At 44.5% G+C, this 11,444-nt stretch overlaps 1 protein-coding gene across 1 annotated transcript; it reads right to left on the reverse strand.

The window, feature by feature from the left end:
* Positions 1 to 478: 478 nt before the first annotated feature.
* NOLC1 (nucleolar and coiled-body phosphoprotein 1) lies at positions 479 to 11,388 on the reverse strand. Its single transcript, XM_063405780.1, has 14 exons — positions 11,220 to 11,388; positions 11,082 to 11,137; positions 10,862 to 10,983; positions 9,696 to 9,811; positions 8,773 to 8,914; positions 8,175 to 8,278; positions 7,399 to 7,549; positions 6,730 to 6,870; positions 6,251 to 6,340; positions 4,870 to 5,016; positions 4,089 to 4,649; positions 3,280 to 3,392; positions 2,805 to 2,885; positions 479 to 2,559 (listed from the first exon to the last, which is right to left on the reverse strand). The coding sequence occupies exons 1-14, from the start codon at positions 11,328 to 11,330 to the stop codon at positions 2,401 to 2,403; spliced, it is 2,094 nt and encodes a 697-aa protein (XP_063261850.1). The 5' UTR covers positions 11,331 to 11,388; the 3' UTR covers positions 479 to 2,400.
* Between the last annotated feature and the right edge of the window lie 56 nt (positions 11,389 to 11,444).

Consider the following 11,444-nt stretch of genomic DNA (forward strand, 5'->3'; position numbering starts at 1 on the left):
GTGGCCCTACCTATCAGCAAGTTTCTTTTCCTTGCACACATAGAGGAAGAAACCTAAGGGAACACACAAATCAGTTATTTTAACTAGATCTATACAGGATTTTCCAGTTATTTCTATTCTTTCTTCTTCCTATATGCTGGTGCTTATATGGCCAACTGCCATATAGCTGATTTGGCAGAAGTATTTGAGAGGACCTAATGAGATATTCTGAAGGGAAGGGACTTGAGCAGCCTGTTTTTGATATAAGCTTCTAGCATCTTACTGAAATTTCTCAAGTCAATCACCAGCCAGCTGCACAGGCCACCTTTCACTTCTGAAGGTCAGTTATGACCTGTCCACATGTCAGACATGTCCACAATCATGTAAGTAAGATGACAAGAAGTAGTTGTAGACAGATGTAGACAGTGCTGTTACCCCCAAGCAATGGTACCCTCCCTTTTCCCACCCACTATTCCATATCTTTAACCAGAAGATCCACTCAGACTACAAAGGCAGCAATCTTTATTTTCTGACACGTCAAATTTTCACATTTTACAGACTTTTTAAAAACCTCAAAGCGTAAAAGTATTTTAAAGAGTTTCAAATATAAGTTCCTGATAAACAGAAAAAAGAGGGCAAATGACAAGAAAGACGATGTTCAAATCCCCATGCAGAAAATACTCTTCCCACCTTCCTTTGGCCTCAAGCCTTTACCTTCCTGCAATAACCATGGTCTCCTGGGCCCCTCTGCACTGTAGCCTTGAATCCAGGCCCCAGTGATTGTGCAAGCCAGGGGGAAGTCCTGAAAAATGCTCACTGGAAAAAGCTGCCACTCGTACATGGGGGTGGCTCATCAAGTCTCATCCAACCCTCAATTAGGTGACACTGCTTTGCACACAAACACAGCTTCCTGTAACATGGCTCTTCTCATTGGCACCCTGTGGGACGGAATGGAAACGTGGAAATCAGGCCCTGCACTGCCTCTCGGTGGCTGGCAGTTTCACCAGTGGGCTCGGCATATCTCACAGCCCACTACTCCATTTCCCAAACACGCACTACCACTATTCAACTCATACTGGCTGTGGGCTCACATTAGTTAACCCACCTAATGGAGGGCAAAGCATTTGGGGGAATATTTTCTATCAGATGCAAGCTGCACCTAAGTAAGGAAGCAGTGACACAACTGAGTGACTGCCAGCCCACCTCTCAGTACAACATTATACAGTCAGTTGCTCATGAAATCTCAGTTTAGGCTCAAAGTTTCTCAAGTTCTTTGTGGCTCCCCATACTGAACATACACTTGTAGCTGGTACTTCAAACTTTACAGCACCAGGGTTTGCCTTACTGCTAGGGGGAAATGGGCATTTTACTTCTCAAGAGGGATTTAACAGATGGAAAACAGCTCAAAGACAAGTGATCCAACTTCAAAAAGAAATTTAAGGCATCAATGATACATTCATCTTGACTCCTAACAAGCTGCAGCTCACAGTGCTGCAAATATAAGGTGGCACATTTGATGTTCAGATGGAACAAGGAGTAATGCCACACCATGGCCAGAGCCTCTGAAACAAAAACACTGCTTATCCTCCTCTGCCTTTTGCTAAGAGGGCTCTATCTCTTCAGTCTCCTTTCCCTTCCCACCAAGTGAAACTTCACAACCCTCATGCAGTCAAGTTTCTGTACAACTTCACTGCCCAGCTACACTAATGGAAGTGTTATCAAGAGTGCCACAGCAGTACTATAGTTCTTGGTCTTTCTGACAATAGCCCCCACCTTGCAACTGCAATCAGTACTGTTATTCAACTACTAAATAATATTTAGAGACTGCTTCTCCAAGTTCTCTGGTTAGTGGCCTCCACAGGAGTGCAAGGAAGAGGAAAGTAAGTATTTATTGCAAGGTGAAACCACAAACAGAAAAGGAGCCCTGTCACACTACAAGGGTAAATTTGAAATGTCAGGTGGGGTTGGAGATTACAGCCAGAGTACTCAAATCAGTTGTTGTTCTTACAGTAACTAGTTAGAAGCAAGTGACAATACCTGCCTTTTCAAAGGTAAGAGAGTTAAACTGGCTGAAAAAGAAATAGGAGATTAAAATACAGGACAATGATTTCTCTTTCTTCTACTAGATGGGCAGGAAACCGAAAGTAAAAATCACTGCCAGCCTTTTAAAATAAGACTGTAGTAAATGTCTTGGCGGTCACCCTAGTGGTGCCAATAACACCAGCTTAAGGATGGTTTCAAATTAGGAGACTAAAACAAAATTACAAATATAACAGGGAAACATCCAACCATTCTCCCATATCTCTACACTGGAGCTGCCTGGGGAGCTAGGGGAGGTAGCATTCCAGGCAGGCTTGGCATCCATAATGTTCACACGCCCATCCAAGATGTTCTGGTGATGGTTTATGAACTCCAATATCCTCAGTCACTTTCGAACTTGACAGAATTGACTTGGGTCGATATAGTGCCCCCGCGGTAGCTGCCTCGTTTTTTCTTTGTTTTCTCATGACGGAAAGATTTGCCTTTAGTGTATTTCAGGATGTTGTTAGCTTTCTCACCCCAGTCACCAGCTGCTCCTTTCTGTGAGGGATGGAGGAGGAGAAAAAGAAATCCAAGTCAGTACCCAGGAGAGTGAAAGTAATGCTTTGCCTTCACTGTACCCAGCAAACCCCAGGACATTCACACAGGAACTGATACCGCTCTCCCATGCGCCTCCTGGTGGAAGAAGTTCCCACCAAAAGCACTCCCCGGGGCACAACGAGGCTGCTCTGCAGACATGTAATTCCAGAGACCAATGTCACCGCTCTGGCACCACCTAGCCCTACCTTTGCTTCAAATGAGTTATCGGCCACACGGGCATCCACCTCAATCTCTTCTTCCCTTACGCGGCGAAATGGAGAGGAGGGCTGTTGAAAAAGAAAATGAAATGCTGTAATCACATACAAACACACAATGTTCCTTTAGTAAAAACCTCCTTCCTTGCCCTGCAAATACAGAACCCTGTTCACATCACCTCAATCTTTAAAGTGTTTCTTAGATTCATCATTCTTTCCCTGCTTCAGATCAGGCAGCCTCAGGAGTGCTCCTGTGCAAGTACATCAAATCAGCTTTGGTGAGATTACTACTGCATTCTTATGTGCACTCCCTAGGGTTCTCCAGATAAGGTTAAAGTGCTTAAGGAGAGAGTAAATATACAAGTAATTCTGTGGGCCCAACCACCCAGAAAAACCCCAAACCAGTCTACTTGTTCAGAGGCAGAGATGCCTCTTCAGCCAGGTGCCACAGTCCACCCTCACTCACCCGTTTCACCTTGGGAACCGTGTGTGGTGTTTTGGCTTTGATCTTTGCTTTTTTACTGTGCGGTGTTTCCGGCTCCTGAACATCTTCCCTCTTGTGTTTCTTGCCGACAGTGCCTGTTAAATGTACAGCAGCAGAACTTTAAAGGCAGCACTAGGAAAAGTAATGGCTTCTGTTCCCCCGAAAGCAAACAAAACGTCAATACAGGTTTGAGAACTGGTGCCTGCATTATTTCACCTAGAAAACAGACTGCTGTACCAGACATGAACAAATTATGTATCAGCAAGGACCTCCCCATCCTATCCTAATGGATAAAACTTTATGCAACAGGGTAGCTCTATATTAGTGATTTTCCATACTTGAGAGAGTTCTATAGGTCAGATTTGCCAGATTTTGGATTCATTTCATATGCAAGTGCACACATCACTAGTGCATTGTTTTCCTCCTGGAGGGTTAAAGATTGATATTGTGCACTAGGGCATCAACTGTGGTGTCCCACTCCACACAGACAAGGTCCTCCAGCAGTCTGCTCTGCTATCACTAAGTCTTGTGTATGCACAGATGGCAACTGGCAACAACTACACAGAAACATACTTCACATTACCACAAATTTCAGTGCCAGCAGCTATGCAATATAGCCAAAAAGGATCCCACCAAATTCAAAACCAGCCCTTCCCTCTTACTACTGCACCAGATGGCACAATCTTGTAACACACAGAGATTTGAAAGAGTATTGTTTCAGAAAGTCTGCCATTCATGCTTAGCTCAGTAACACTGCCTGACAGACCCACTTCCCAGACTGTTGCTAATACCTCCATTGACTTTTCCAGTCTCTTCTTCAGAGCTGCTTTCACTGCTACTACTGCTGCCCCCAGCTGGCTTAGACTTCACGTTGTTCGCAGCTACTGCAGATGCTTTTGCTTTCTCTGTAGAGGCAGTGGCTTTAGAACCATTCTGCACCCCCTTCACTGCCTTTTTGGGCTTCCCATCCTCTTCACTGGAACTGTCTGATGAGCTGCTGCTACTACCAGCAGCAGCTGCCTTCTTCCCTACAGTTGCTTTTGCTGCTCCTGTAGATTTGGTGGCTGGTTTCCCTGCTGGCTTTTCTTCTTCACTGCTTGAGCTATCAGAGTCAGATGTGTCTGCTTTGGAAGCTGGAGTAGAAGGTTTGGAGAGTGGCTTAGCCACTTTGCCAGCTGGTTTAGCTGGAGGGCCTTTCTTCTTCTTCTCATCCTCAGAACTGCTGGAGCTGCTATCTGAATCAGAGCTACTTTGTGCTTTCTTTGTGGCAGCTGGTGACTTCTTTGCTGCAGGGGTTGCTGCTTTAGTTGTGGGCTTCACAGGAGCTGCCTTCTTGTCAGAACTATCAGAATCTAGAATGGAAATAAAAAGAGCAATCAAGAGTAAGCCCCATTCCTTTAACACAAGGCTAACATTCAGGTTCAGTGTTGATACACAGTACACTTTATCATCTGCTTGAAACAACACTGCAACAGGTATTCCTGTCCAACTGCACCCAGACCCTGCCTAGAAACAGAAAGGTCTGAGCAAGAACAACATGCATGCAGAAATTCTCCTCTCCCACCCCAATACCTGAGCTGTCTGAGGAAGAACTGGAGTCCTTCTTTGCTTGTCCAGGCTTGACAACTACTTTTGCTGGTTTGGAAGTATTCTTTATCACAGGTTGTTTAGCAGGGAGCTTATTCCCTACTTTCTTTTTATCATCTTCAGAGCTAGAATCTAAAAAGAACAAAAAATGTTCTTCAAGTTAATAGGCTTCATGTGCAAGTTACTTTAGTGGTTACATGTATGTAATTTATGGGTAAGTGGGAAGCAAAATGGCTTGTGGCTCAAGGCTAAGCCACCAGGTAACTGGCAGGCATCTGATGAACACTTGAATGGTCAGGGGGCAGCATTCATTTTCCACACCATCTTCTTTGTTGGGAGAAAGTGGAAACAAGCAGTTTAAGTTCTTCCCTAATGTATGCACAAGGAAACAAATATTTGGAGAATAATGTAGGAGAAGAGGTACTGAATAAAGAACTTTAGAGAAAGTACCAGTATCATCCAGCCTGAGGAGAAGAAACATTGAAAAAACAATCTATGTGGTAAGGATCAAAAAAAATTACAAAAAATTAAGAGATAAAGTTGACAAAGCATACAAAGTGAGGCAGCAACAGCACAGTATCTCATTTTGACCACTTCCTCTATCAGATGAGATAGCAGCAGTTTGAAAATGGAGACTATTGAGTGCCAATACACCTTTGTATTGTGTTACATGAATCTGGAATACTAAACCTGATCTATTCCATTATTCCTGAACATTTACAAACATCAATCAAAAACTTAACGATTTTGAGAGAAACTAGGTAACAAACCCAGAAAACACAGAACTGCTGACACTCAGTCCCTGCCATGGCAGCAGAGATGCTGAGATACGGTACAGGAGCATCTTGAACAGAGGGAAATTGTAGCACATAGGGAACTTACATGGGAAATACCAAATCTCAAACCTGGTTGACAGGAGAGACAAAGTACACTGCTCCCATGTCAGTCATTCTAGGAGAAGGCAGGCATCTTCTAAGTCTATTTTTGAACTGTTTTGAACTATGGTGATTACATTTTTATTTCAGAAACTCCTCCAATCACAATGGAATAACAAACCCCAAAAATCTCAAGACACAGATGCTCAAGAAGAGTTTAACCATTCAACCTCTGTGAGAAACCTGATTCACAATTGCCTGCCCATTCCATCCAGCAACATGGGGACTTCCTGCACTTGCCAGTGGTCTTGTCTCATGGTCACACTCCACCTTGAACAGCAGGCTGCTGGTTTTCAATTTCACATCTTGCTAGCCATGGAGACTCTGAAGCTTTTAAGCTCATACACTAAGGCTCTTAGATCACAACTATGAGCAACTTGGCCAGTAAAAACATTAACACAAAAGAATCCGATCTTGATTTCTTGAATTACCTGAGTCACTGTCAGAACTGGATTCAGCCTTCTTGCTAGTCACAGCTTTCTTCTGGGGGGCAGGGATTGTTTTAGCTACTACTGCTTTGCCTGTAAAAGCAAGTTTAAAATTAATAGGCCACATCCATACCAAACCTTTGTCCCAAGATCCAAACATTAGCAGACGTGAAAAAGCTCCATTCTCAGTACACCAGCCACTCAGCCAGCCCATGGAAGCCATGCAAGAAATTGGCTTATTCCCACTAAACTAGATCCCAATGACTTTTCAAATCAGCATGTGCAAATCCAACCTGACCACAGCTCAGATCCACAAGTCATACACTGTGTTGTTTGGGATGCCTTCAATCAGAAGCTTCCAGAAGAGCAAACAGCAACATAGTGCAAAGACAAAAGGCTTTTTCGAGAAAGCCAAGACCTTGCAAAAACCTTGTGGGCACAATGAAGTACTTCCCCTGCAGCCTCTCCTCCTCACAACGTACCTGCTTCTGCCTTTGAGGGCACCTGCTCTGCCTCATCACTACTGTCTGAAGAGTCACTGCTCTCAGCCTTTTTCGCAGGAGCCTTAGCAAGGCCCTTCTTTGCCTGGGCTCCTTGAGGAGGTGGTACAGCACTGTATGGACCTATGAAGAGAAACACAGCATTCAGATGCCTGCATGATAATGTGAGCAGCACAAGATTTTTGTGTAATTAGAATAAAACACTTCTGCTACTCACTTCCATTTATTTTCCTTCTGTAGCTACAATCCAATACTAGCTTATAATTTGAAAGATTATACCCACCCCACTGCTACCTCCTTGTTCTACTCAGAGTTTAACTCTCCTTGTGGGGTTCAGCTGACCCAACCACCTTTGCAGAAGTTTTCTCTGCACTTTTAGAAGAACAGGAGCTTGTCAGCAAACTTTTTCGGAAAAAAAACCCCCCAGATTATGTCAAATTTTCATTGTTTTTATTTATTGCCTTTGCAAATCCTCTGGTCAGAGTGTCAGACTGAGCTTGGATGATTGACCCTCTACTCAGACCAGCTCTCTACTGGAATCCTAAAGACATTGTGTCACACTGAACTGAGGCCCATTTAGCCCATCAGCTGGACTGCAACTGAATGGCCCTGGATACTTCACAAAATCCCCCTGTAGTATTTTTTACATACCAGACTTTGGCTTTTGTTTTGCAGGTGGCTTTTCATCATCTGAGCTGTCAGATGAGTCCTCACTACTGGAACTTTTCTTGGCCTGTTTGGTTTTCCCTGGACATGCCTGAGCGGCTGCAGGTTTTGACAGAGGCGATTTCTTGGGAACAGCCTTATCAAAAGAAATATACATAAAAAAGGAAATTGCAGAAATCTTGTGGGGACAACTGGATGTGGATCTTGTTTAATTCCACACCTCACTTAAGAGCAAATTCTCAAGACAAAGGGAAAAAGATTAACAGAGATTCTCAAATGCAAATTTAAGAAACGCCATGAGCATCATTATCTTTCTAGCTCCTCTACTGTTGTTTTCTGCTCCACGAACCCCTAATGAGAAGCTCCTCTGGACTACAGGGCAGAGGACTGATTGAAATTTAGCAACTGCCATGTGATGAAAAACAACTACGATTATTTTTGTGTTGCAGGAAAACATTTTTAAACACTCACTAGTGGAAACAGACAGCTAAACATGAAAGTCAGGCCAAAGTGACTTTATACAATGGGGACACAATATAGTTATGACACAACAACATGTTTTCCTGTAGAGGAAGGAGCTGTTAGGGAAGAAAGCAGTACATGGAGAGATGCTAGAACACATAATCCCACTGTATGCAGGAGAAGCAGGTTTAAGAGTTATGTTGAGCACAGCATCTGTGTAGTCTGTGCCTACAAAATGATAATACCCAGTCTTACTAGACTTCTACACTGTTTATGAGGTCTTTCATAGTCTAATTTACCTTTTTTGGTGCAGCCTTTTCCTCATCAGAATCTTCACTGCTGCTGCTACTGCTTGCTGCTTTTCCATTGACAACTTTGGTGGTTGCCTGAGCAGCTTTACTTCCTTTTGAGAGAAGTAAAAAGGGACATTACAAAAAATGCTATAGTAGAAGAGGGATAATTACATTAAGCAGTGAGTATCTTAGAGAAAAAAGAACCACAGAAGCCTATAGAGCAGATTAAGGTAGTACTGCAAAACTGTTGGTTTATCCTACTGCAATCTTAGAGAAAGTTTTCTGGAAACTGTGTCTTCTAGCTCATGGGAAGTTCCAAAACTAAGGGCTTAGTGAAGAACTTCCCTGTTTTTTGAGGGGAAGACAATGGTAAAAGCAAAACCTAAAGTTATTCAAACAATGCAGTGTTCAGGACCAGATGTTTTATTTTCATTCAGTTCTACAACTCTGAATCAGAACAGACTAGACTAGAGTGCAAATGGTAGTAAAAGCAGATTTTCAGACTGTGTTAATACATATGTCTTTGCATGTAGGTACAGTCCCCAGCACTCCTACCCTGCTTTTTTGATTTTGCACTTTACTCATGAAATACAATAACAGGTACCTGATTTAGGCGTTGCTGGTTTTGGTGGTTGCTTCTTTGGTGCTTCTTCATCCGAGCTGCTTGAGTCAGAACTGGAACTCTCTGCTTTCTTCTGAGGCTGGATTTTGGTTCCAGCTGGCTTTGCCACAGGTTTTGCACCTTTCTAAACAACAGCAGGAAAAATCGATTAACCCTCAAAGTCATGAAAAAAAACCAAGGCTAATAAGATGGAAACGTACAGAGTGTAGAAGCAGCTGTCTTTCACAGAGGTTACCATTTAGATTTGAAAACACCATTCTGCTTAGTGGTCAGGGTCTGAAAATCCTGGGGTAACAGTTTTGCTCTAGCAAACGTCCCAGAAATGCACTGGAAGCCTCCTTTGCACATCAGTCTTCAGTTCTACCTCCTCCAAATGGGGCAGCTCTAAGGTTGGCACTGTTCTCTTCCTTCTACAGATCACACTAGCTTGAAGACTGAAAATATTGACTGGGCAACTCTAGCTGGTCTCCTCTAGTGCACAATGTTATCACTCTTCCTCCCCTGACATCACACTTCCTTGCCTCCACTTCAAGACCACGACTGCAGCAAGAAAAAGAGAAGAATCTCTTTTTACATAAACACATATAGATATATAAAGATCAAACACATGGTAGCAACTATAAGTAATCTTTCTTTGCAAAGGAAGTAAGCCCTGGCAGTCTTAGGATAAAAGCAAGGACCAGACTTGGATATGAAACAAACTGGGTGCAGGACAAAACAATAATTTTTCCTGCGACCAGTCCAAATGGCAGTACAGAAATGTCTTTTTGCATTGTATCTGCAGCAGCCTGGGCAGTTCACAGTTCAGGAAAAGTGAGCCAAATTTCACACAATTCTGTTGGTTAAATTTGCTATTATTCATCACTGCCAAATGCTCATTAAAGATATTGGAAAGAAAAGCCAACCTTTGCTGGCTTCTTCTCCTCCTCTGAGTCTGAATCATCACTGGAGTCCTCACTGCTGCTCTCTGCCATCTTGGCTGCAGGAACTGCTTTTGCTTTGGGCACAGCTGATGCTTTAGCTGCAAATAAGGGACAGCATACATTGATGACAATTAATTCACAATTTTCATGTACTTGTATCCTGCACTCGTGGGTATCAGGGCAAAAGGATATATTAAGGTCATTAAACTATTACTGAAGTTCGTAACACTGAGGTTGTTTCTTGAGCAGTGTGTGGCAGACTGCTCCAAAATGGGTAAGCAAAAAGATAAAACCAATTCTAGACTATCTTTGTCACATGCAAATTTAAGTGCAGACTTCTATCGCCAAAAAGGACAGCCCACAAAGCAAGAGCACCCCCCAAACTCAGATAATATTAGCTGGATCTGCACACCTTCCAGCTTGAAGAAACCTGCTGAACAAGTACAGACTGGTGCGTGCAAAGAGAGCCACTGCAGTGTTAGGTTCCAGACACCTGCATGTGTTTCAGCCAAATCTGCTTCCTGGTTACTGATTGCTTTTTAATAATGTGGAGCAAAACAAATAGTTCTGTCTCATGTTATATTTACAACTGTCCTTATCAAATAAAATTCAGATCTAAGTTCAAATTCAGCTTTAGGATGGCTCAAGTTGAAGACACATTTTCTTTCTGTGTCTGTTCCTCTCATTTATTCCTTCTCTTGTGTGCAGTGATTAATGAAAGATACAAGAACTGTTCCAGATAAAAAGGAAAAATATAGCTCAGCATATAGCAAAGTGTAGTGCAGAGATGTATTTTTTTAGTATCACTAGTAGATGAGTTTTAAAGAAAAAAGTGTAGCAAGCTCACACAAGCAGCAGGTGAGTATGGATGCCTGGCATTTCTCTGCAATGGCTAAAACCTTCTATGGGATGCAAACTCTGCTGCGCACAAATTTTAACAAGATAAAGAGATGATCCTTAACTAAAATGAACATATCTTCCACGTCATGGTCCAAAGATCTGCCAAAACCGAGATCAGTCAACACAAACCTAATCCCTGATAGCTGCTGAAGGCCTCAGAAGAGCTACTGAAGCTGAGCTCTAAACGCACGTGAGAGGCCAATGCCAAACACAACCCCGGTGTGCACTGGGGCCGCCCACAAACCCACCTGGCTTCTTGGCCGGGGGCTTCTCATCCTCCTCGCTGGAGCTGTCACTGCTGCTGGCGGACGGCTTCCTCTTGGCCTGGGCGCCGTTCGGGACCAGCTTTCCCTTCTTGGCCGCTGGAGACCTGCGGGCAGAAGGGCTGAGCGGGGCTGAGCGGGGCTGAGCGGGGCCGAGCGGGGCGCGGGCCGGGCGGAGGCGCACCCGCAGCCCGAGGGGACTTACCGCAGCCAGTAGGCGAAGATGTCCAGGAGGGAGGCCGCGTTGGGGTCCTGCTCCTTCTAAAGGGAGAGAGGCCGCGTCAGTGGGTCTGTCTGTCTGTCGGTCCGTGAGGCCCCGCCCCGCTCCCCCCGCCCCGCTCACCGCCGCCGCCTCCCTGGCGAAGGCGCGCGCGGCGCCCTGGCAGCCGCTCTCGCGCAGGAACGCGAGCACGAGGGGGAACAGGTCGCTGGGCACGGGCCGCCGCTCCGCCATGATGCCCACGCCGACACGTGCCGCGCGCGCACGCGCCAACGCCTGCCTGCGTGCCTGCCCGCGCGTGCGTGAGTGCGTGCGTGCGCGCGTGGCCCCGCCCCTACCGGAGCTGAA

Source organism: Prinia subflava, chromosome 9 (genome assembly GCF_021018805.1).
Source record: "Prinia subflava isolate CZ2003 ecotype Zambia chromosome 9, Cam_Psub_1.2, whole genome shotgun sequence".
NCBI classification, from domain to species: domain Eukaryota; kingdom Metazoa; phylum Chordata; class Aves; order Passeriformes; family Cisticolidae; genus Prinia; species Prinia subflava.